This window comes from Alosa alosa, chromosome 7 (assembly GCF_017589495.1).
Source record: "Alosa alosa isolate M-15738 ecotype Scorff River chromosome 7, AALO_Geno_1.1, whole genome shotgun sequence".
Classification (NCBI taxonomy): domain Eukaryota; kingdom Metazoa; phylum Chordata; class Actinopteri; order Clupeiformes; family Clupeidae; genus Alosa; species Alosa alosa.
Genome location: NC_063195.1, coordinates 8,004,814 through 8,027,756, shown reverse-complemented (window position 1 = coordinate 8,027,756; position 22,943 = coordinate 8,004,814). Strand labels below are relative to the sequence as shown.

Here is a 22,943-nt window from a genome sequence, read left to right as displayed (position 1 = left end):
TGCATCTTGGTTATGGCTATGGCAGTTCATTGGATAAGGCATAAACTTTATTTATTTAAAGTAAATTGATATTTTCACATAGCAGACGGCTGTATTTCTTGCTGCAGTTTGTTAAAACCAACTGAACACACGTAAATTCAAACGCTGAACACACTAGGCTTATACACAACACACAAACATTATATCCTTGTTCTAATGTAGGCCTATTTTATTTTCAATCATGCCATCTGTCTCTCATGTTCATGTAAGCTTCGTTCGGCTGTGTCGAATTCATAGCCGCTGTCATTTCTGCTGACCACCAGAGATCACTGTGTTGTCTTCGATGCTTTGATGCTTCGGATCATTTTGCGATACAATCAGGAAGAAGCCTCAAAAGCTTCACAAGGCTTCGTTCGCCCATCACTAATTAAATATCGCATTAAACAAACCGCCCTGTCTTCTTCGGACCAAAACTCTTAAACACGTCCAAACGCATGCGCCCGCCGTCTCTCCCGATGACCGGGTAGCAGAATCACGAACCCTTCCAGATAAATCTTACCCAGATACAGTGCTGCTATTTTCTGATTGGCTAGGCGGGCTCTGGTGCGACGGATTAAAGTCAATGGTTCGTGTCATCCTTGTGTGGCTACATGCCCAACAAGTTTCATGTACACATCTTTCAGTGTCCTGGGAATCGTTGACATACAATTACTGAAGAAAAAAAATCCGGAAGAAACACTGCGCTGCGTGGCGGTCATAATAAATATCTCCAAAGTGCTTCTGTCTAGTTGTTGTGTGAGTAGACGACACTCGCGAATTTGTTGGCCCACCCTCCTAGGCTCTATCATAACAAGTGACGTGGTTATGTTGAAACCGAAAGTAGCCAGTAGCCACACCATTTTAGAAAAGTCTATTCGACAGCCAGGCAGGCAACTCCGTGCAGCATATACACCGTATTTCCAAACAATTTGACATAATTGTGCTGCAGGGTAAGTATACATTGTATTTTATGTATAAAAGCTGATGATGGTGGCGGAAGCGTTCGGTAGCGACTCACATCTGAGAGTGACAGCCGAGGCCTGGGCGGTCAAAACGAGCGTAGACCTTTGGCGGTCAAAACAAGCTAATAGTTACACTCTCCAGTTTCATTTTTTCTGTTGTTGCGAGCGAGCTAATAAGCTACGATAAGGGAACTATTTTCAATACGCTAGTATGAAAAAATGGGGGTTGGGTGTCGCACCCGGGATGTTTTTTTTTTAATTCTAGTTAATCGCACTATTTTGCCTAACGTGACTTGAAAAGGACAGGATTCAGGAACTAAAGACAAAACCCCCAAAAGACTGTTTATATATAGAGAACTGGCGGCCTATAAGTCTCCTAAATAATGATTACAAAATCTTGGCCTCTGTACTGGCTAAAAGACTAAAGTAGCCTATTGTAGTATTCATTCTAGGAAAACTAATTTCCAACAACATTAAACTAGTTCTCGATCTAATAGATTATTCACATTGCCAGATGACAGTTTCTTACTCTTTTTTTGATTTTTACAAAGCCTTCGACACCATTGAACATCCTTGTTTAGTTCTAAAACAGACTACCCAAATAATGCATCTTGGTTATGGCTATGGCAGTTTATTGGATAAGGCATAAACTTTATTTATTTAAAGTAAATTGATATTTTCACATAGCAGACGGCTGTATTTCTTGCTGCAGTTTGTTAAAACCAACTGAACACACGTAAATTCAAACGCTGAACACACTAGGCTTATACACAACACACAAACATTATATCCTTGTTCTAATGTAGGCCTATTTAATTTTCAGTCATCATGCCATCTGTCTCTCATGTTCATGTAAGCTTCGTTCGGCTGTGTCGAATTCATAGCCGCTGTCATTTCTGCTGACCACCAGAGATCACTGTGTTGTCTTCGATGCTTTGATGCTTCGGATCATTTTGCGATACAATCAGGAAGAAGCCTCAAAAGCTTCACAAGGCTTCGTTCGCCCATCACTAATTAAATATCGCATTAAACAAACCGCCCTGTCTTCTTCGGACCAAAACTCTTAAACACGTCCAAACGCATGCGCCCGCCGTCTCTCCCGATGACCGGGTAGCAGAATCACGAACCCTTCCAGATAAATCTTACCCAGATACAGTGCTGCTATTTTCTGATTGGCTAGACGGGCTCTGGTGCGACGGATTAAAGTCAATGGTTCGTGTCATCCTTGTGTGGCTACATGCCCAACAAGTTTCATGTACACATCTTTCAGTGTCCTGGGAATCGTTGACATACAATTACTGAAGAAAAAAAATCCGGAAGAAACACTGCGCTGCGTGGCGGTCATAATAAATATCTCCAAAGTGCTTCTGTCTAGTTGTTGTGTGAGTAGACGACACTCGCGAATTTGTTGGCCCACCCTCCTAGGCTCTATCATAACAAGTGACGTGGTTATGTTGAAACCGAAAGTAGCCAGTAGCCACACCATTTTAGAAAAGTATATTCGACAGCCAGGCAGGCAACTCCGTGCAGCATATACACTGTATTTCCAAACAATTTGACATAATTGTGCTGCAGGGTAAGTATACATTGTATTTTATGTATAAAAGCTGATGATGGTGGCGGAAGCGTTCGGTAACGACTCACATCTGAGAGTGACAGCCGAGGCCTGGGCGGTCAAAACGAGCCTAGACCTTTGGCGGTCAAAACAAGCTATACAGTTACACTCTCCAGTTTCATTTTTTCTGTTGTTGCGAGCGAGCTAATAAGCTACGATAAGGGAACTATTTTCAATACGCTAGTATGAAAAAAATGGGGGTTGGGTGTCGCACCCGGGATGTTTTTTTTAATTATAGTTAATCACACTATTTTGCCTAACGTGACTTGAAAAGGACAGGATTCAGGAACTAAAGACAGGCCCATCTTCTGTCTGATTCACGTCACGTTAACCCATGCATTAAACCACATGCAACTTGTTCACGTTGACAATGGTGAATAGCTACTTCGTTTATGACAGAAATTAAGTTTTGGTCCAACATGTTGTAGAAACACAACACTGCCTATACACTGCGAGTGCATATACAAAATGTTTTTGGCCAAGTTTTGCAATTTACCGTTACTACCAGTCGTTGATTTTTTACTGCATCGATTTGTGATTGAGTGCGCATCTGATGTAACAGCGGTGTCTTCGCAGAGACATCCACTCTCCAGTTTCATTTTTTGCTGTTGCGAGCGAGGTAATAGGCTACGATAAGGGAAATACTTTCAGTAGCCTACGATGTGCGACAAACGCACATGGAAGCTTGTCGTTAGCGCATGCCACTAACGTCTATAAAAACAATATATTTATATTTAATATAACTAGACAGGTAGGCTACCTCGGATTACCATTGCGGTTTATTGTTAAACTGCAATTTTCAGCAGCCAGCGGAGGGCATTTAGCCTACTATGCTTCCGGACAATATTTTGCGTCTCCCCTAATTCTGAAGCAGTGGCACCGCTAAATGAAGAGGAAACACTGAGAAGAAAGTTCATGTTTTAAATAGGCTACAACAATACAATATGTGGCCTAATATGTGAAGTGAAACTGGACGGGCCATAATAACCTCTGACTACAGTGTAACAAATTGCTGTACATTTTACAGTAAATATTTACAACATGGTATTGCTTTTTACATATCACAGTCTTATTGTATTTTACTATGAATTCTGGGTATATTTTTTACAGCTTACTGTAGAAGTACACTTCTAATATAAAGCCAGCTATGCTGTGGATGAATAAAGCCTAAAAAAAAACGCATGTGAACCAAAATCTTGACACAGTTATGCTTTTAAGATTGCTGTCCTTTTGTAAGTCGATTTTTAAAAGTGCCTGCTAATTTAGACTAGGCTACGTGTTGTCCTTTAAATGTGAGTTTGAGGAGGGGATACTGCACAAGGATTAGTGGGATCGCACTGTGGGTGTCCAAGAGCGCGTCAGACACAGAGCACTGCTGCCCACGTCTCATCCACACAGTTAAACTAGAAAGCCCATGTAGAGAGAGGGGGACCATGGGCTCTTCTAGTCAGACCCTCAGTGAAAAGGATTTGTAATCTATTTATGTAAATAGTTGCACTCTTTTGCCAGCCAACACTACAGCCATTTACCTCAATTCACAGGTTTATATCTTACCCTCCCATCACTTTTCTATACTCTGCTGCTCTACACATTCACCAGCAATGAGATCAAATCCTGCTTTATGTACTGTACTGTAGACCTAATCTTCACATGAAGGAGCATTCATTTAACTGTCTTTCTGTTTGTCTTGATAAAAAAAAGGTCATGACGATGTGTAAGGTAAGGGTGCGTTAAATTAGTGAATTTTCAGTAGCATCCATTTAAACTTCTTTGTCCTTTGGCAATCTATCATTTAGTACTGAGATTACTGATGCATTCTCTCTCCTGCATACATTATATAATTTGGTGTGTCTTATTTCGGAGCCCTGCAACACACTGGATGCTTTAGTAAGTAATAACCAACTAAAATTGGCAGTAAATTACTGTACATTTTACAATACATTTTTTACAGTGTAGTTTTAGGCTACTTATTGTTAAATTGCAATGTGAGCGGCAGTGTTGTAGTACTCGAGTCCGAGACTCGAACTCGAGTCTGAGTCAGTAGCTAAATTTAGAGACTCGTGACTTGACTTGGACTTGAGCACTGAATGACTCGAACTTGGACTCGGACTCGTGCATTCGCACTCGCGATGACTTGTCGAGGACTCAACTTTTTTTTTGTAATAGGCTACATCATAAGGCTATAATTGTAGTATGTCATTAGGCTATAATTTGCTATGATTTTAATATCTAAATTATTCGTAATACTAATTTTAGTTCAAGGGAATGTTAGGCTACTGCTTCGTGTCGTTCATCGCAAGTCACATCATGTTCACATGCAAAGCAAACTAACGTTAACTTTAACACCAAAATGCTTGGAGATATGGCCGCCGCTATTTCAATGTAGTATTGCCAGGCAATATTAGTTCTCATACATGACATGACATTACCTAAGATTACACTCAGCCTAGGCTAAACAACACACACTGCTGCTGGATAGCTGATCATCGTGACTTGGTGAACAGTGTTTTTCCTGATTGATGCGAGAAGCGAGGTGCCATTCATTCATTTTCTTTTGGGGCGTGCCCTGTCTGTTAATTTGCATCAGGCTATTATCGGATGAAAGAAAAATAAACTAAAAGTTTTCCCGATCAAGATATAGCATACTTCTTAATTTTGGTGTCATAAAATATAGAAGCATAACATTAAATTGCCTAGTAGAGTGTCCATGTAGTGTCAATGTAGGCCTCACGTGGTTCGCGCAAGTGAAACTGACAAACTGAACCTCTCGTGGGTAGGCCAGAAACAACTATATTTAAAACCACAAATGAACTGGATTACTGTTACTGTTCAAACAAGCGATTTGATAGCCTAATCCACTGCACGGAAAAAAAGGAAATAGCAACGTGTTCTATTTCTAACAGGTGAATACCATAGCAAATAGTAGCTTATGGCGATGGCAGCTTAAACAACATTTATTTCACTCATCTCGCTGAAATGAACGTAGAATGTGGCCTGTTGCGCCAAGAAATCAATTAGGCAGATAATCTACATCTCCGTTAACCCTTACGAGCCCGACCGTTCTAATTTCGTTACAAAAGTAACGATGACCAATCGTCTAATATCTCAGCTGTCCAATGACTGATTTTATTTCTGAAATATTCCCCGTAATGCTGACAACATAAGCGTCAATTTGATATGATTGGTTAAGAGGTTATGGCTGAAATATTTTGGATACTTGAAGATGAGTCGTGAAAAAATATGTCACTTCAGTCGGTGCCTTTGACTTGGACAGCCGGACGCCGTCTGTACTTCGAGAGATTACATCGACTGATACCCACTCACAGCTGGATAAACTGAGGTAAGATATATTTTAAATCAGTTCTAGTTATTGTTTAATCTTAATTTATAGTCCTAAAATCATGTTATTTGACAGTAATATGCTTTGTCATTAGCGTCAACATTATGGCATAACGGGGCTAACGTTAGTGTGTTGGCATAAACTTTAGCTACATTACTCTGGGCTGCTTGTAATATGCTCCTTTGCTTTTGATGTCAGATATTTCCATGTAACAACTTCATTTAAAAACCTGTAAGTAGGCTATATATCATGTAAGTAAGTTTGTTTTCTAGTACCAATTTTTATGTTAGCTAAGTGTAATGTTGATAGGTAAGTACAGCATATCAAAGCTGAATAAAACCGTGGGCTGCATGTTTACAGTAACGTTAGACTCGGAATAAGTTGATCGATATTTTTTACTCCTCGCAATATGTAGTTATAGAAAACATGATGTGAAATGACAGATTCTGTCAGAAATGTTTTTATTGCCATTCATCAGGTTGTCACCTCGCTAGGCAGTTTTATCTGTAGTGAACTAGCTTGCTTACTTTGCTTGCCTGCTAACCTCTGACTAAATGGCACAAACATCAGATGTGCTTCGTCTAACATTTTCTAAGATGGCATGACGTGAAATAGACTAAGCTATTTTTACTCCTCAAGATGTAGTTATAGAAAGTAATGAAGTGAAATCATATATTCTGTCAGAAATGTCATTATTGCATTTCATCAGTAGTCACTAGGTGAAATGTAATCATGTAAAATCTAGTCTTTTTCTTGATGCCAGCCAAGCAATCAGATTTAGGGTAGCTAAACCCTTGTGTAAAGTGTGATAAAATTACTTTGCATTTCTCACCCTGAATGTGTAAATGTGAAAATAGTTTAGTCTACCTTTTCCTTGTGTGTGTGTGTGTGTGTGCGCGCGCGTGTGTGTGAGTACACATACACGCACGCATCTGTAGTTTTGGGATTTTTTTGGTATTACATTTGTATGATTTTGCTATTGTTTTAGATGGAGGATGACAATTCCTATGCCAACCTTCTTGTCAGCTTGAAGAGGAAGAGGCAGCTGACAGCTGATGAGCTTCAGATCATAGCGGCTCACAATGCAGAAAGCCATGAGGGGATGGAGGAAGAAGAAGACTTTCTGGACCAGGAGCTGCTGACGAGGGGGAGGAGGAGGAGGAGGAGAGTGGCCTGCCGTCATCCTCAGTTTGGTAAGTAGCATGTATTTTATTGCATGTATTATACAATACTTCATATGTAAAATATGGCAACATTTAATTTTATTTGGTGGGTTTGGGGTTGATTAGTCATACTTCCGTAGGTCCTGTGTCAGGGAGGAAGCATAAACGCTTCTCTGACCCTTTTCCCTCCTGTGCTGATAGGGACACAGTATGCTGATAGGGACACAGAAGCACCAGTTCCAATACCGTTTAGTCCGCGTCGTCCCTTAGGTGTAGATTTAGGTGGCGTACGTAGGGCGGTACAGACTGCCACTAAAACACTGCGTGAAATAGACTTTTTTATGTTGTTTTTCACTCACGCAGTTGTGTCAGACATATGTGGTTTTACAAACCAGAGGGGGTGGGAGCTTGTGCTTAGTAGGCCGTCGTATGCAAATAGTGCAGGGACATGGGACGAAGTGACCCCAGAAGAGTTTCACAGTTTTCTGGGGCTGATCATTTACATGGGCTTCACTTCCCTCCCTAATATCCACCGCTACTGGGGAACCAAGTCTTTGCAGGGATCGTGGGCCAAATTGTTCATGTCGCGCAATCGTTTTAAGGCTCTGTTAGCTGCTCTGCATGTAGTAGATCCAGCTACAGAAAACAATCAAGATCGTCTTACCAAACTGCGTTATTTGATGGACCACTTAAAAAATAAATGTTTGGAGTTATTCCAGCCAGGTCAGCACCTTAGCATAGATGAGCGCATGGTAAAATCTAAAGGTCGTTCAGGATTTAAGCAGTATATGAAAGGGAAACCAGTTAGGTGGGGTTTCAAACTGTGGGTGATAGCAACATCCGATTCAGGCTATACTTTGGACTTTAATATTTACACAGGTGGTCGTGATGGTCGTGTCTTAGATTTAGCCTCAAAAGTTGTAGAGGAGCTAATACAGCCATTTAGAGATAGTGGTCACACCATTTGGTTTGATAACTTCTACACATCACCAACCCTTATGGTTAAACTTAGAACATGGGGCCTAAATGCATGCGGAACATGTAGGATTAACCATAAAAAATGCAGTGCAGAATCTGGTGTTGAACCTAGGTTAGGTAGCTACAGCCAGATAGACTTTAGAGAAAATCTATCACGACAGCTGGCAGGCATTTCCGTAGATACAGTTTTTCAGCCTCGGCCTTCAGCTCCTCCAACTACTATTCTGTCGTCTTTCCATCAGGTACATGTTCCTGTACAGCAAGAGCCAAAGAGAAATTGCTGGCTATGTTATAAAAAAATTAAAAAGGAGCATAAAACTATAGTAGCTTGTATGGCCCCCGAGTGTAATGGTGTTTAATTTTGTTTTCCTAGTAAACTTAAATTGCTTTCAAATTTGGCATTCTACAGAAGGGGATGTGTTTCGTGATGAGCCATAGGTCTTCTGTGTTCAACCTTCCGGTTCCCTGCCCCCCCACCCCACCCCCACCCTTCTCTGTGTGAGTGTGTGTGTTTTGTGTGAGTTTGTGTGTGTACAGTGGGCAGTGCTTCGACTTGGCCAGCTTCACTGGGGTCCGTGCTTGGGATCACGCGGTATCACGCGACTTTAATTTGTATTTTTCCAGTGAGACGCTGCAACAACCCAAACAACCGTAGATGGCTCAAGTGAGCAGGGTGTCTCAAAAAAGAAATGGAGCCTGGAAAACCCTACACAGACTTCACTACAGACTTTAGCAGACTGGTTTAGAAATAATTTAATAGCCAGAAATATGCCTGCCCTGCCCTAATAAAGAAATATTTGGTTAACTGCGAAAGTGAATCCCGCTTTGCAGCCGTGATAAGAAACGCGAGGACAAATTAAACATTCTGGTTTTCTCCGAAAGTGCAATGATGATAGACAGACATCATTTGGACAAAATATAGAGCATATTAACCTCCGTTGCTCAGCCAAATGCCTTCCTGTTACGCCCTGTTATCACGGAGTTACAGGCTTATAAACGATTTTTGATGGTCACAAGTTTACTTCATTAGCTTTTTTTTTTTTTTTTTATTATTATTAAAGAGTGTTTTTCATTTAAAGGTTTGACTTCGTGCTTATTCAGTAGAGCATTTAGTGCTCTCCCCAATCCCAGACGTTCACATTGCATGTTTGTTTGTAATGGATGCAACCGCGAGATGAGTTGACGGCAATGAGTTGTTAACAGACATGAACCAAGACATATAGCCCAGCAGCAATCTAGGGACTGATCGTTATTTATTGAAGGGGCCACCGGAGGAATTTTGAGTGCTTCAGTCAAAAGTTGCATGACCCTCTCTTGCCTGCTAGAAATTGTTCAATGACCCTCCGACAGAATTGTTAAAAAAGACAAAAGACCCTCCCCTGCCAATTGTCGCTGTCTTCCGCCCGCGCCACAGCCACACACTGTGATAACGTTCTTAAATCAATCTTTCCCGTGAGCTTGCATGCTACCAGTCCTTCCTTTTCAAATGTGTTGCGTCTGTTTGCACAATTTCACAAATAATCATATGTAATTAATAATATGACAAATAATCCCTGTGCACTGGGACCGAAACAATGCATGCCAACTTTTTCCGTGTTTATCACATATTTTAACTTTCCCCCGCTGTCTTGCCGTTTTAATGTTTTCCCGTAGAATATCCCATATTTTAATACTCTCATAACAGCCCTGCCATCGGGCCTGTCTCTGTGTTGCCCTGTTCCTACCCCTTGCCCTTCCAACGAAACAGATGTCTTCAAATCATCGTTTTCCTTGATTGAAGGTGAACTTAGAGTGATGTTAACCTATTTAAGTTTAACGGCGTGATTCATTGACGATTCATTGGCGCTTACATGTTCGGCCTTACAGTATGTCTACGTGCGCACCTGAGGCTACTCAGCTACAAGAGAAAGAATTTCCCCTGTTTGTATGTTCAAGTTGGCCTACTATAATTTACCAACTCTGCACTGTAGACCCTAACTGGCTATTTATATTTTCTGTGAAATAAGCAAATGTATTTGTTCAACTTTATGAAGCAGAATTACGCATAGGCTACTTGGAACATAATACATTTGACAAAGGACAGATGTATGTTGCTAGTGACAAAATATTAACTTTCAGTGTTTTACGATGTCTTTGTCATGGGGTGTTTTTCCCCATGCATTTATTCTAGGTTACTGTCAGTGACTGCTGTGAGAGAAGCGGGTTCTGCGTTTCGTTCATGTCAGTGACTGACGCTGAGAGAAGCTGGGTCTGTGTTGTGTTTGCGCTATGCTAATTTATTTTCATTGGGTGCCGTGCCATCCACAGCTCTTCAGTTCTGACAAAGCCAAAATTACTCCTTTTGAAACAATGAGTGCAGGAAGCGCGTTTGTATGGTTATATTGCTTGACGGGGAGGATCCCAAGCAGCTTTCAGCCATAAGGATACTTTGAGAACATTTCAATTCACCCAACACTAATATTCAAAATGTTGAAAAATATTTCGGCATAGCCTATAAAGCAGTTTAATTAAATGGAATGTTAGTTGTAAACAAACAAGCTACTTGGTGAGGCTTGGCCTCACAGATGCGCTCGTGCCTTAGATGGCAGGAAAAATCTTCATGATAGGCCTATTAACTAACCACCCGATTCACGTTGGCTGTGGGGAAGGGGGGGCCATCAGACATTTGTGCCCAGTTAATCCGTCCCTGCCCCCAACAAATCACACCTTCCCACCTCTGACAGCTTAAAAGAAGTCAAGAGGACTCCTTACTCACAGACCTATTCACAAACCTGCGCCATTTTGCGTGTTTTGAAATCCTATGCAGCTACAGGAGCTTCCGATCGTTGAGGAAGCAATTTTGCATTGTAGGCATAACTAACATGCAATAACGCCACCAACAACAACCAAAACTAGGCTAATCATTGTCAACATGTAAATTAAATGTAACATTATTGTGAATCAAATTAAAATGTTCTCTTTTTTGCCAACGAGGCATAGTAACAGAATAATTTAATAATGTTACAAAGATACTACATCAATCTGCATGTTTCATTAGGCTACTAGGCTATTTGTTTTGCCTTGATTCATTTAGGCGAGGCCTTTTTATTCAGGGGTCAGATTCACAAAGAATTTTAAGGCTAAAAGTAGCTCCTAACCAAACTGGCTTAATTTAGGAGCAACTCCTAAAAATAATGGGCGTGCCACTACTAACTTTAGGACTCCTAATTTTTTCACAACAAGTAATTCACAAAGCATTTTAGACCTAAAAGTAGCACCTAAGTCTGGGACAGCTTAAGTCGAGAGGACTCCTAACTCACTAAGACCTATTCATAAACAGCTTTTTTGTGGCATTTTACGCTATGCGATGTTTTGAAATGTAGCCTATGCACAACAGGAGCTTCCAATGAGGGAACAATTTTGCATTCATAAAGGGATGCAATAGCCTAACGCCACCAACAACAACCAAAACTACTCATTGTTAACATGTAAATGAAATGTAACGTTTCATTGTGAATCAAATTAAAATGTTCTCCTCTTTGCAAACGTAGCCTAGGCATATGGTGACAGATTAATTTAATAATGTTGCAAAGGTAGGCTACTGCATCAATCCATAGGCCTATGTTTCATTAGGCTACTAGGCTATTTGTTTTGCCTTTACTCTTTATTCATTTAGGCTAGGCCTTTTTATTCAGTTATTAATCATCTTCCGTCCTTAGCACTACTTGTGTAACGCACGCATTCTCCGACCTGTCACCTGTCATCGGAAGAGAGGTGTTTGGAATTCCCACGTTACAATCGTCAGCCAATCAAGGTGGTCACTTCAGTCAAGCTCGTGCATGAGTAATGACGTCATCCATAGCAACGAAGACTCACTCCTAGTTTAGGAGTTGTCTAAAAGGCTTTGTGAATAACTTTTAAGAGAAAACTCCAAGCTAAAATCTTTAAGTGCGATTAAGTGCCTTTGTGAATAGCCTACGGCCCCAGTTATTCACCATCTTCCGTCCTTGTGTAGCGCACGCATTCTGAGACCTGTCACTCATCATTGTAAGGGAGGTGTTTGGAATCATGCCCGCGTTACAATCATCAGCCAATCAGCCAATCAAGGTGGTCACGCTTGCCCATTTACCCAAATTAATGGTTGAATATTACTGATGATCATTGTTATTATGACGCCCCAAGAGCTTAAGCGGGCGGTCATATAGGTTTAGTCAGATTTTTTTTTTTTTTTTTCGCGATGTCCAAATTTCCGTCAATGATTCCCGGGACACTGAAAGACCGGGTAGACAAAACTTGGTGGGCATGTAACCCCATATGGATAGCATGGAACCATCGTTTTTTCGTTTTGATCTGTAGCCCCCACGCTGGACTGCACCCCGAAAGGAGGGTAGGGCAGACACAGTTTTCTGTGAATATCTCGAGAACCGTAGTTTTAGGAGGACCACCTTTTTTTTGTATGTTGATCTCAAGGGGCCATGTCAACCCATTCCATAACCACTAATTTCATGTATAGCCACCTAGTTAAACACAAAAAGTAAAAATGAGGTGTTGTAATTGTAGGTATCTGTGACCTAACATAGTCAAAACTGCAACGAAATTGGAAGTGTAGGATCATTTTGACACCTTCTGAATGCACGCCAAGTTTAGGTGGAATTTTGTTCATGGGGGGCCACACAATAAATTAATTTATATTACTATACACCAACTGGCCTGTAGGTGGCGGAGACAGTTTTCTGTGAATATCTCGAGAACCGTGAGGGGCCTAGGGGGTCCACCTTTTTTTTGTATGTTGGTCTTAAGGGGGCATGTCAACCCATCCCATTACCACTTATTTCATGTATAGCCACCTAGTTAAAAATTAAAAAGCAAAAAAATTAGGTGTTTTCATCTCAATATCTCTGGCTGACAAGGTCAAAACTGCACGAAATTAAAAGTATAGGATCATTATGACACCCTCTGAATGCATGCCAAGTTTTGTGTACTTTCGCTCATGGGGGGCCTTACAATAAAATAATTTATGTGTACATTTAGTGACGACACCAACAAGGATTCCGGGACACTGAAAGACCGGGGTACACAAAACTTGGTGGGCATGTACCCCCACATGGATAGCATGGGACCGCCATTTTTCGTTTTTCATCTGCAGCCCCCCGCTGGACTGGACCCCGAAAGGAGGGTAGGGCAGACACAGTTCTCTGTGAATCTTTTATGGTATGTTGGTCTTAAGGGCCCACATCAACCTGGCTCATAATCACTCATTTGTGATTTGCCCCCGTAAAAAATGAAAATCAGTAGGATTAAAAGAAAGCCAAAATAAATATTCATCATCATCATCATCATGGCTGCATTTTCAGTATTGGTCGTTTATCGTTTGTCCACTAGATGGCGCATCGTTGCAGTGAGACGTAATTTTGTTGGAAGTTAAAAGTGGGTTGGAAAAAAACAATGGACGCTTCATACAAGGACTGTAATTTACCGCAGCGAACATCTAATAAGGATAGGACGATGTTCACATGAAGTGTAATTCCCATTTCTTCTTGAAGCCGAAATAAATCTCAGGATGTTTATCGGACATGCTTGGTTTTTACTGCAGGTACGTTAATCTTGTAATATCAATAAGGACCTAGGTAATGTTACCGTTAGCGTTGGTTGAGTGATGGAGGCATTTGATTTATTGCATTTGTAGAAAACTATAAATGCGGTTATACCAAGCAAATGTATAGCAGCACTGTTTGTATCTTTCGACTGTCATTTATTGCACGTGCTACAAAATCATTCTGTGCAATGGAAGATTTACCAACGTTACACCGGTCTGATACAGTTTTGCCTATACATGCATTGAGACTGAGACGCCTGTTTATTTTTGTTTTAAGTGCGTGCAGGGTGTGAGAGGGGAATCGATGTGCTTTGATTACAGCTTGGTAGTTGTAGTCTGTGAAATTAAAAAAGCATTATGTGTGTGAAGTATCCAAACAATGACACCTTCATTTCATTATGGCTGCTTTAGCAAAAACACCTTAAGCTACTGTGTAGTGGGTCCCATTTAGAAGTGGCTACTTCATTCGCTTTCCTTGACTCATGGAGCTGCGTGAATGTTATTACAACTTTTCGCCACAATATGACAGTTTAAGTCCCGCTTGATACTGTAAGGCGTAAGCCATTGGTTTCAAAGGAGATTTTATTTGTGTCGCCAGCATAGCCTATTGACAATTTATGTTGTCATTAGGCCTACCTTATAATCCTACCTGTAGCTTAGGGAAGCTAACAACTTTCTATTAGGATCTAGTTTGTTAGTTACCGTTTTGTCATAACTCCCTGATGCATTTTTGCATTTAGAATAGCCAGAGCGTGTATATCTCAATCGAAAATTAAACAATATCGGTGCCTATGGACTAGGCTGGGTGAACCAGCCTGATCTGCCCGTATTTATTTTTTTTTGATTTCTTAAAAGATTGAGCTTGGTCTGATGAAAGCCAGACTAGCCATGGACCTCAGTTAAACAATGCAGGGGAACATGAATCAGCCTATATTTGCACTAACAATAACGGACAAAAGCTCTTCAACTTTGGCCCGTTAAAATGTGTATGAACAGTCTAGCTTACGCATTTCATCAAGGCCCATTTGGACATGTCAGTTATTTGCACCACTGGTTAGATGTAAAAGAGCATTTCGCTTCAGACTAGGCTACTGTTACTTAATTTGTGCATTAACAATAACGTTTCAGACTACTGTTACTTAATTTGTGCATTGACAATAAAGTATTACATGAACTAAAGATGACTAAAATCTTATGTAGAAGAAGAAACATTCACAAAAAATCCATCCATCCAAAAAATGACCTTTGTTTTGATAGCTGTTGAAAACGGCATGGAACTGACAGAGATGGTTTTTTGTTTATAAATACATAAAAAATAAATAAATAAATAACATTATGCTGATACCTTTTGCTTTTCCCAAATACAATGTAGCCTACAGGTGTAAGTGACCTTTCATCAATCCAGTTGCAATGGATGAACTGTGATGAACTGCCCTACTTGTGATTGTTTAGAGATTTTAAAGGTTTTATAACAATTCTACATCTTCTTTGGCTATTCTACAATCTATTCACCTTTTCAGCACCAGTAGGGTACTTTCTGTGCAGCCCGACACACACACACTCAGGCATGCCAAATAAGCATACACAAAAGTTTCAAGAGTGGGGATGGAGTAAAATATGGAGACAAATTGAAGTGTGATTTATTTTTCGCTGAACGGATGTACAGGACTGAGCGGCGGTCATATTTTGTACCGCTATCGCGGTACATCTAGTTTAAGAACATGCAGTGTCGAGGGTACCAAAACATCTTGCTTTCGTGGAAAAAAAAAGCATCATAACGCATTATTCTGGCGGGTCTGTTATTTACTGTAGGCTGTAAAACCACAGGCCTTTAGCCTATTTTGGGCAAGCCTGCATTCATTCATTCATTCATTCATTCAACCTTTATTTATTCTCGGAGGGTCATTGAGGGAAGCCCTCATTTTCAATGAAGCCGAGATTACAGAAGTGAAGCAAAGCACTCCACAAACAAGACAACATTCGAGGCCTTCTGTTGAAGAATTTTATATAAAGCCTGTGCTAACAGTAATCCTCCTGCCCCTGATAGGCCTACCACAGCTGTGGATAGTGTGGAATGTTCAAGTAATAACACAATCCAATTTGTGTCTCAATTGTCCCCCGCTGACCACCTCACACATTTCTCTAGATTTTGCAACGAATTTACATGACACAATGCCATAAAATATGCCAGTTTTAGGACACAGAATAATGTTTGTAATGATACCAGGTAGGCCTACATTTAACAGTAACAAGTGTAATGAGCTATTCATTGTCGAAGGTGCATGGTGAAGTGAAATTCTGACTTTGGAAAACAAACATAGGCATGGGGACATGATGAAGTAGGCTATCCAACTGTCGTGTGTTAAATTATTGTGATTACGAGCCAGTGGTTTTCAAACATTATGCGTGACTCGGACATCTAACTAAATGCAACAGGCTCATATCGCCCTCGCATTCGCAAAATGAGGACCAGTGTTTTGTCAAATTGCAAATAGCTATTCGTTTTAACGAATGTTTATGATAGTATGAAGTGCTTTTTGTATAGGCTACTATCTTAATCTTGGAATATGGGGAGGGAAGTGGCGCGTCTGCAGTCAGCCAAATATGAATGTAATTCTGCGGCATAAAGCAGATGTATTTGTTTATTGTACAGAAAAATAAAAATGACATGTCAAGCAGTCCATTGACTACATTGCAGTCAAGAAGTAGGGCAAATTAAGACACTGTTTTGATTTGCGTGAGTTCGATACCCCCAACACTGACAATAACATAGACAGCAAATTAAGATATTTTTTCGTTTTGTGGAGCGGTAGGCTATCAAAAGCAGATTTCGATTTTCGCTACCACCGTGTAGTCAAGCCTTAAGCCATACCCAAGCCTTAAGCCTTAATCGAGGTAATGTTTAATTACGATTTATTTTGTTATTGAATTCGTAGGCTGGGATTCCTCTCGGTAACAATTACCACTGACAGAGCGATGTACAGTGGCAGAGCGGACGACAGTGGCTGAAAGTGGTACTAAAAGCTTCACGCAGCTTCACGCCGCATAATCTTGTGACTGAAGTGGCCATTTGAAAGCGATGCCCACTGTATGTGTTTTCTCCACAGGCTTGTTCCTAGCTTTTCATTAAATAATAATATTATTGTATATATGTACATAGTTTTCACATTATATATATATATATATATATATATATATAAGAAAGTTGTATCTGTTGAATCAAATGTATTTTATGTCGATTCCTAAATGTTCTTAAATAAATATATATTTACTTCCTGTACTACTTGTAATGTTATGTTTTTTTAAATGTCATTCTTATTGACTGTATTATTTGCTTATACAAATAAATGGTTTATTCTTATAGACCAAATAAATCTAAACCATTGTGTCTGACTTCATTATTAGTTTTTATGCATACTTTTATGTTGTTGGTGAGAAAGAGAATGTGAATTATTATTAGAATTACATTCTAAATCCCGTTTCCTGCATTTTTTTACACTGATCACTAAATTTATCATAACTTTTGAAAGGTTCAGGATATTCCAATTCTGTTTTTTTTGTTCAATAGCCCACAGCTTACTGAACATGTCATACACTCAATATTTTTCTCTATCTTGTAGAGAAATATGATGAAAATTCATTTTTATGTGAATGAAATCACATTTTTACGAACTTCAGTATACATTTGGAGAGGATTTTCAAAGACTGTTCATTACTATATCAACATTACCATATGTATTTTACATCATTTCATAGAACTGACCCTTCTGATTATAATGGTATGTATATCCCATTGATGGTATGTATTATACTCAAGAAATAAGGTTTTTAGTGTAAGGAGGTCATTCAGCACCAAAAATGGAATGTTCGGCATGGGCAGGAAAGGGTTAACCGAAAGCTATTTGCCGGTAGCCAGTGTTCACGTCACGGGAGTCAGAAAGAAGCTAAGACGGGCCCTGCTCTGTTTCTGTCCCTCCCAAACCGCGCTAAAATTGTGTAGGCTATTTAACAGCCAGAGAATGAAGCTAAGACGGGCCCTGCTCTGTTTCTGTCCCTCCCAAACTGCGCTAAAATTGTGTCGGCTGTTTAACAGCCAGAATTAAAAAAAAAATGCCCGGGGGAGGCCCTTTTTTGATCCACACTACCTCTTACAAAATAGGCCTACTCCAACGTCCATCTAGCTCTTGTGAAGTATGAACTTCTACAACACTGCCGATACAATTGTCAGCAGTCAGTAACAGCATAATGTGACTTAATGGCCTGTGTGATTGGGATGTGGATTGCTCATTTATTATGAGTAGGCCTATAGCAGAGGTGGGCAAACTGCAGCCCGCGGGCCGGATCCGGCCCGCCAAGCACTTTCATCCGGCCCGCCAAGCATTTAATTTAGTTATCAGGCTGCTCGCTTTATTTTCCTGCGATAGAGATGACGTTGGTTAGCTTTAGCAAACTGCTTTTCACTCTCCTAAGATAACGTTTACAATGTCAATGTCAAAACATCATGTTAAATAGAGATAACATCATGTTAAACTAAGTTAACTCTTAGTTATCTCCTTTGCAGCAGATCTAACGTGAACATTCGCAATCCATTTAATTGGGGAGCGTCTGCACTCAACGAGAGGGAGAGAGAGCCGCAGGTTCCTGGCTTGTGATTGTTGATAATTGATATCTCCTTCTTATAAGAAAGTTTTAAAAGGAAATCATGAAGGCAACAGTAGTTCCCACTACTGACCATTTAAAAACTGTGAGAGGGCCCAGCCGTAGGTACAGCACTAGCCATAGCGGAGCAGACAGAAGATCACTGAGAAATAAACGTGAATTAAAGCAACTGTCTTAAAGCGACAGTGCACAATTTATACATTTGTTAAACAGCATAAAATTGGCAGTATTTTTAAGCAATTAATATTTTAAAACAAATACTTTTTATACTAAATTATAGGCTATAATTTAGTATTTTATATATAATTTAATATTTTTATCGTGGGGGCTGGGGTTGTTGTCGCGCCCCACGCCAATTTTCAAAACCCAATGTGGCCCTTGAGCCAAAAAGTTTGCCCACCCCTGGCCTATAGCATACATGGGCAACATACGGCCCGTGGGCTTTCCCTGACCGGCCCGCGTATGGTCCGTGAAAGAACAATAGTCAAGAGCCTAGCATAGAGATAATGCACATAAATCAATATCGTTGCTTTTATTTTGAAAGCGACTGCTATTTGTACGCCCATACATTTGTGCGTGGATGCATACGATGATGTGCTGGTGAATAGAATTTATGCTTCTGCGTCGACACAATGCAGTGCCTTTAAGTCGGCGTAAACCTTTCAAAGTTTTGTGTCTCTTTATGTCAAGCGTCACCACCACCGCCAAAGGTTGTCAGAACGAACTCCTGCTGTTTGTTGGCAATGAAGTGTTCATTTTAAAAGCGTTACTGGCAGATAGACAGTTTACATTCGGATAACCCCGTCACTGTAACCAAAATATGTCTGAGTTTATTTGCAAAGGTTATGTTAGCGAACTAGTATGATGCTACTACCCACAGGTTGCTTGAAGCAGCCGGCTCAACACACAGGGTGAGTTGACCAATCACAGTTTTGTGCATAAAGTTAAAGCAAAAACATAGCCTACATTTTTTTAATATTTTTCTTTGTGCATGGTGATTAACTAATGACAGCCTACTATTGTCTGCTCCACATTTTCATAGTCTAATTCTGCATAGAGTTAATTTAATGATGGTAATGGTTATGGTTATGGATTTAGCAGACGCCTTTGTCCAAAGCGACACATAAATACAAAACAACATAATAATATTTAAAATTGAACAGGGAACAGATTAAAATGTAGGTCAAATATAGTAAGGAGAATAGTTGTAGTACACAATAATATCAATTCAAGCAATAGCCTAATAAAAAGCAATGTAACAAAGGGGAAAGGCAATAATAAAACAATAATGTCCATCAATCAATAATATAAAAACAATGACATGCTAAGACTACATTAAGGAGAATATCAATAATAAACAATAATGTCAAATTAATTAACAGCCCAACATTATATAAACCATAACACATAAAACACATAAGCGCTTAAACAACTAAGTATATGTTGAATAGGAATGTCTTTAGACCCCTCTTAAACGACCCAAAACTACCACAGGAACGGAGAGCACTGGGCAGTTCATTCCACCAACATGATTTAATGATGAAATATTGTGTTGATGAAATGGTGGCACAGGCCTATGGTTGTGTGACTCCTTCACATTTTCATGGCCTAGCCTAATTATGTAGATATTGTAGTACTTTTTTATATCAGTCTTTGAAAACTGAAAAAAAAAAATGTCAATGTCAAAAAATCATTTTCGAGAATGAGGATTAAATGCTGGACATAGATTAAATAGCCTATTGCTGTTTTTCCTTGGTCTCCCTCACATTTTCATCTGTTCTTACGAGTAGTAAATAAAACCATATGATTTACTTAATGTTATACAAGAACAGAATAGAATTGGACAGAATTGAGTTCAGACTTGAGTTCGGTATTTTGGGTCCGACCCTCCTCAACAGTCCCAGTTTGTCATGTGGCCCCTTGGGGAAATTAGTTGCCCACCCCTGGCCTATAGGCTATGGTATGGCTATGGTATGGTATTCGCTCCGATATAATAAATACAACACATTGGGTTTGGCAATACTACTTTCACACAAGTGATGGCACCCCTGCTTGGAGACAGAAGATTGTCCGTTTTGCTTTTAAGGATTTCATCTGCAATGAAAAAAAATGGAACGACATGTAGGCTATGCTTACTTTAGTGCTGGACTTGGACTCGACTTGATCAATAGGGACTCGACTCGGACTCGACGTGGATCAATAGTGACTTGACTCGGATGAGTAGTGGACTTGACTCGGACTTGACTTGGAATTTTTTTTTAATGACTTGGACTTGACTCGGACTTGAACACTGGGGACTCGAACCTGGACTCGGACTCGAGGCATAGTGACTTGATTACAACACTGGTGAGCGGCAGCCAGCAGGGGAGCATACGTCGGCAGGATTATTGAAAAAGCAACAGCAACTACATTGTGCGTCTGCCCTGATTCTGATGCCATGGTATTAATTAAACCGAGGCGGGCCGCCATGCTTTGTTCTTCTATCCATTGCTTTATCTTTTGATTGATAGATAGATAGATAGATACTTTATTGATCCCCAGGGGAAATTCAAGCAAATTGAATATGCAAATTGAATATGCGTTGATTGATTCATGTTACCTAAACATCCTCTAATAAATGACTAATATTGATGCATGGCTATTCTGTCATTATATTATTCTATTTTTGTACAAGTCCTTTTCTCTAAAGTTTTTTTTCTGCCATGGCCTAGTGAGACACAAGTCCTGGAATAAGTGAAGAGGCAGAGGAGGCAGCAGGTCACAGTAGACCAGAGTCTGCAGTGCACAGATGTAAACATGAACAAGAACAATACATCAACACAGACCAATGCAGGGTGAGTGAATGCATGAACACACACACAAGCTGTTCATGCAAATGTGATGGAGGCAGGAGGCCACAGTATTTATTTATTTAAGGTTTATTTAGACATGGACAGTGCACATTAATGAACATAAAAATGTAAATGCGCCAGAGTTAGCCAAAATGGCTATTTTGCATCTGTTCTCCATGGGCCGATGTTCACAGGCCAAATGTGCCTAAAAGAAATTCTACACACATCATTGTAGACCTAAAAGATAAAATAACACTTTACACATAATACGTACTATAAAAATATTATAAACAAATGAAAATAAGCTTAACCTACCATAATAAAATGAACTAGTCCTGTGTGTGTGTGTGTGTGTGTGATGGGTAGTTAGACACATTCTGCATGTGTAGATTTTGTAGTTATATCACACATATATCACACATAACAAGTGAACATTTCAATCAATAATATTGATGTGATTTCTTGTATTTCTGTTTGATTTTCCATGGCTACAGATATTATTCTAATGTCAAGTGTGAATAAATGTAAACATCCCATGGAGAAGTGAGTCTGTGTTGACTAGTTTTTTGTGTCTCCTTGTGTTAGTAGACCACAGACACACAGACCTCCGTCTCCAGTGCCCAGCTGTGTGTCCATGAGGAGTGACCGGTCCAAGGATGGTGATCTGCCCAACTTCAGCACTGGGACAGTCCCACCTGATGCAAAGTGAGTCATCAGCTCTTAGGATTCATGAAAGTTGGGGGCGGTGGTAGTGTAGTGGTTAAGGAGCTGGGCTAGCGTGCAGTAGCCTGAAAGTTGTCGGTTCAATTCCCGGCTTCCACCAATGTGCCCTTGAGCAAGGTACTTAACCCCAAGTTGCTCCGGGGACAATGTGATCCCTTGTAATATAGCTGACAAATGTAAGTCACTTTGGTCAAGAAGTGTCTGCTAAATGTAATGTAATGTAATGTAATACAAGTTATGTAGACACATCAGTGTTCTCACATGCAATTCCACTCACACACACGCACACACACACACACGCACATACATTCAAACATGCACTCAAACACACATATGCACTCAAACACACACATACACACACACACACACGTACACACACACACACAAACATTGTTATGTTCTGAAATTGTTTTGTGTGTATGAGTTTGTTTGTGTGTGTCTTTGTCTCTCTGTCTGTCTTTCTTTCTTCCCTCTCTCTCTCTCCCTCCCTCCCTCCCTCCCTCCCTCTCTCTCTCTCTCTCTTGTGTGTTAGATTCCATGTGTGTGTTTGTTTAAGTATATTTTATGTTGGCGCATGTATTTTTAAGAGAGGTATAGACACATTGAGATTTACTTTTCACTGATGGTGATATTCGTTGGTGTACTGTCAAGTGTGAATAAATGTAAACATCCCATGGAGAAGTGAGTCTGTGTTGAGTTTCTTGTGTCTTCTTGTGTTAGTAGACCACAGACACACAGACCTCCGTCTCCAGTGCCCAGCTGTGTGTCCATGAGGAGTGACCGGTCCAATGATGGTGATCTGCCCAACTTCAGCACTGGGACAGTCCCACCTGAAGCAACGTGAGTCATCAGCTCTTAGGATTTATGAAAGTTATGTAGACACATCAGTGTTCTCCTATGCAATTCCACACACACACATGAACACACACACACACACACACACACACACACACACACACACACACATGAACACACACACACACACGAACACACACATGCACACACACACACACATACACTCACACACATGCACATGCATTCAAACATGCACTCAAACACACATACACATGCACACACAC

At 40.2% G+C, this 22,943-nt stretch overlaps 2 protein-coding genes across 3 annotated transcripts in view; both read left to right on the top strand.

Annotated features, from left to right (window-relative positions):
* The first annotated feature begins 864 nt into the window (after positions 1-864).
* The window catches only part of LOC125297261 (NLR family CARD domain-containing protein 3-like), a 28,124-nt gene continuing 6,045 nt past the window's right edge, over positions 865-22,943 (top strand). For both annotated transcript variants that reach the window (XM_048247515.1, XM_048247516.1), the window contains exons 1-4: positions 865-968; positions 21,022-21,144; positions 21,727-21,846; positions 22,585-22,704. In XM_048247515.1, the coding sequence (XP_048103472.1) occupies positions 21,107-21,144; positions 21,727-21,846; positions 22,585-22,704 (278 nt within the window). In that variant the 5' untranslated portion in view covers positions 865-968; positions 21,022-21,106. The remainder of the gene's footprint in view (positions 969-21,021; positions 21,145-21,726; positions 21,847-22,584; positions 22,705-22,943) is intronic.
* On the top strand, positions 1,678-8,435 carry LOC125297724 (piggyBac transposable element-derived protein 3-like). The gene is made up of 3 exons (XM_048248175.1): positions 1,678-2,556; positions 5,848-5,935; positions 6,924-8,435. Exon 3 carries the CDS (start codon positions 7,440-7,442, stop codon positions 8,433-8,435), a length of 996 nt encoding a protein of 331 aa, XP_048104132.1. The 5' UTR covers positions 1,678-2,556; positions 5,848-5,935; positions 6,924-7,439.

Coding starts and splice junctions, on each gene's coding strand:
- LOC125297724 (XM_048248175.1), top strand. CDS start 7,440: ATGTTGTTTTTCACTCACGCAGTTGTGTCAGACATATGTGGTTTTACA.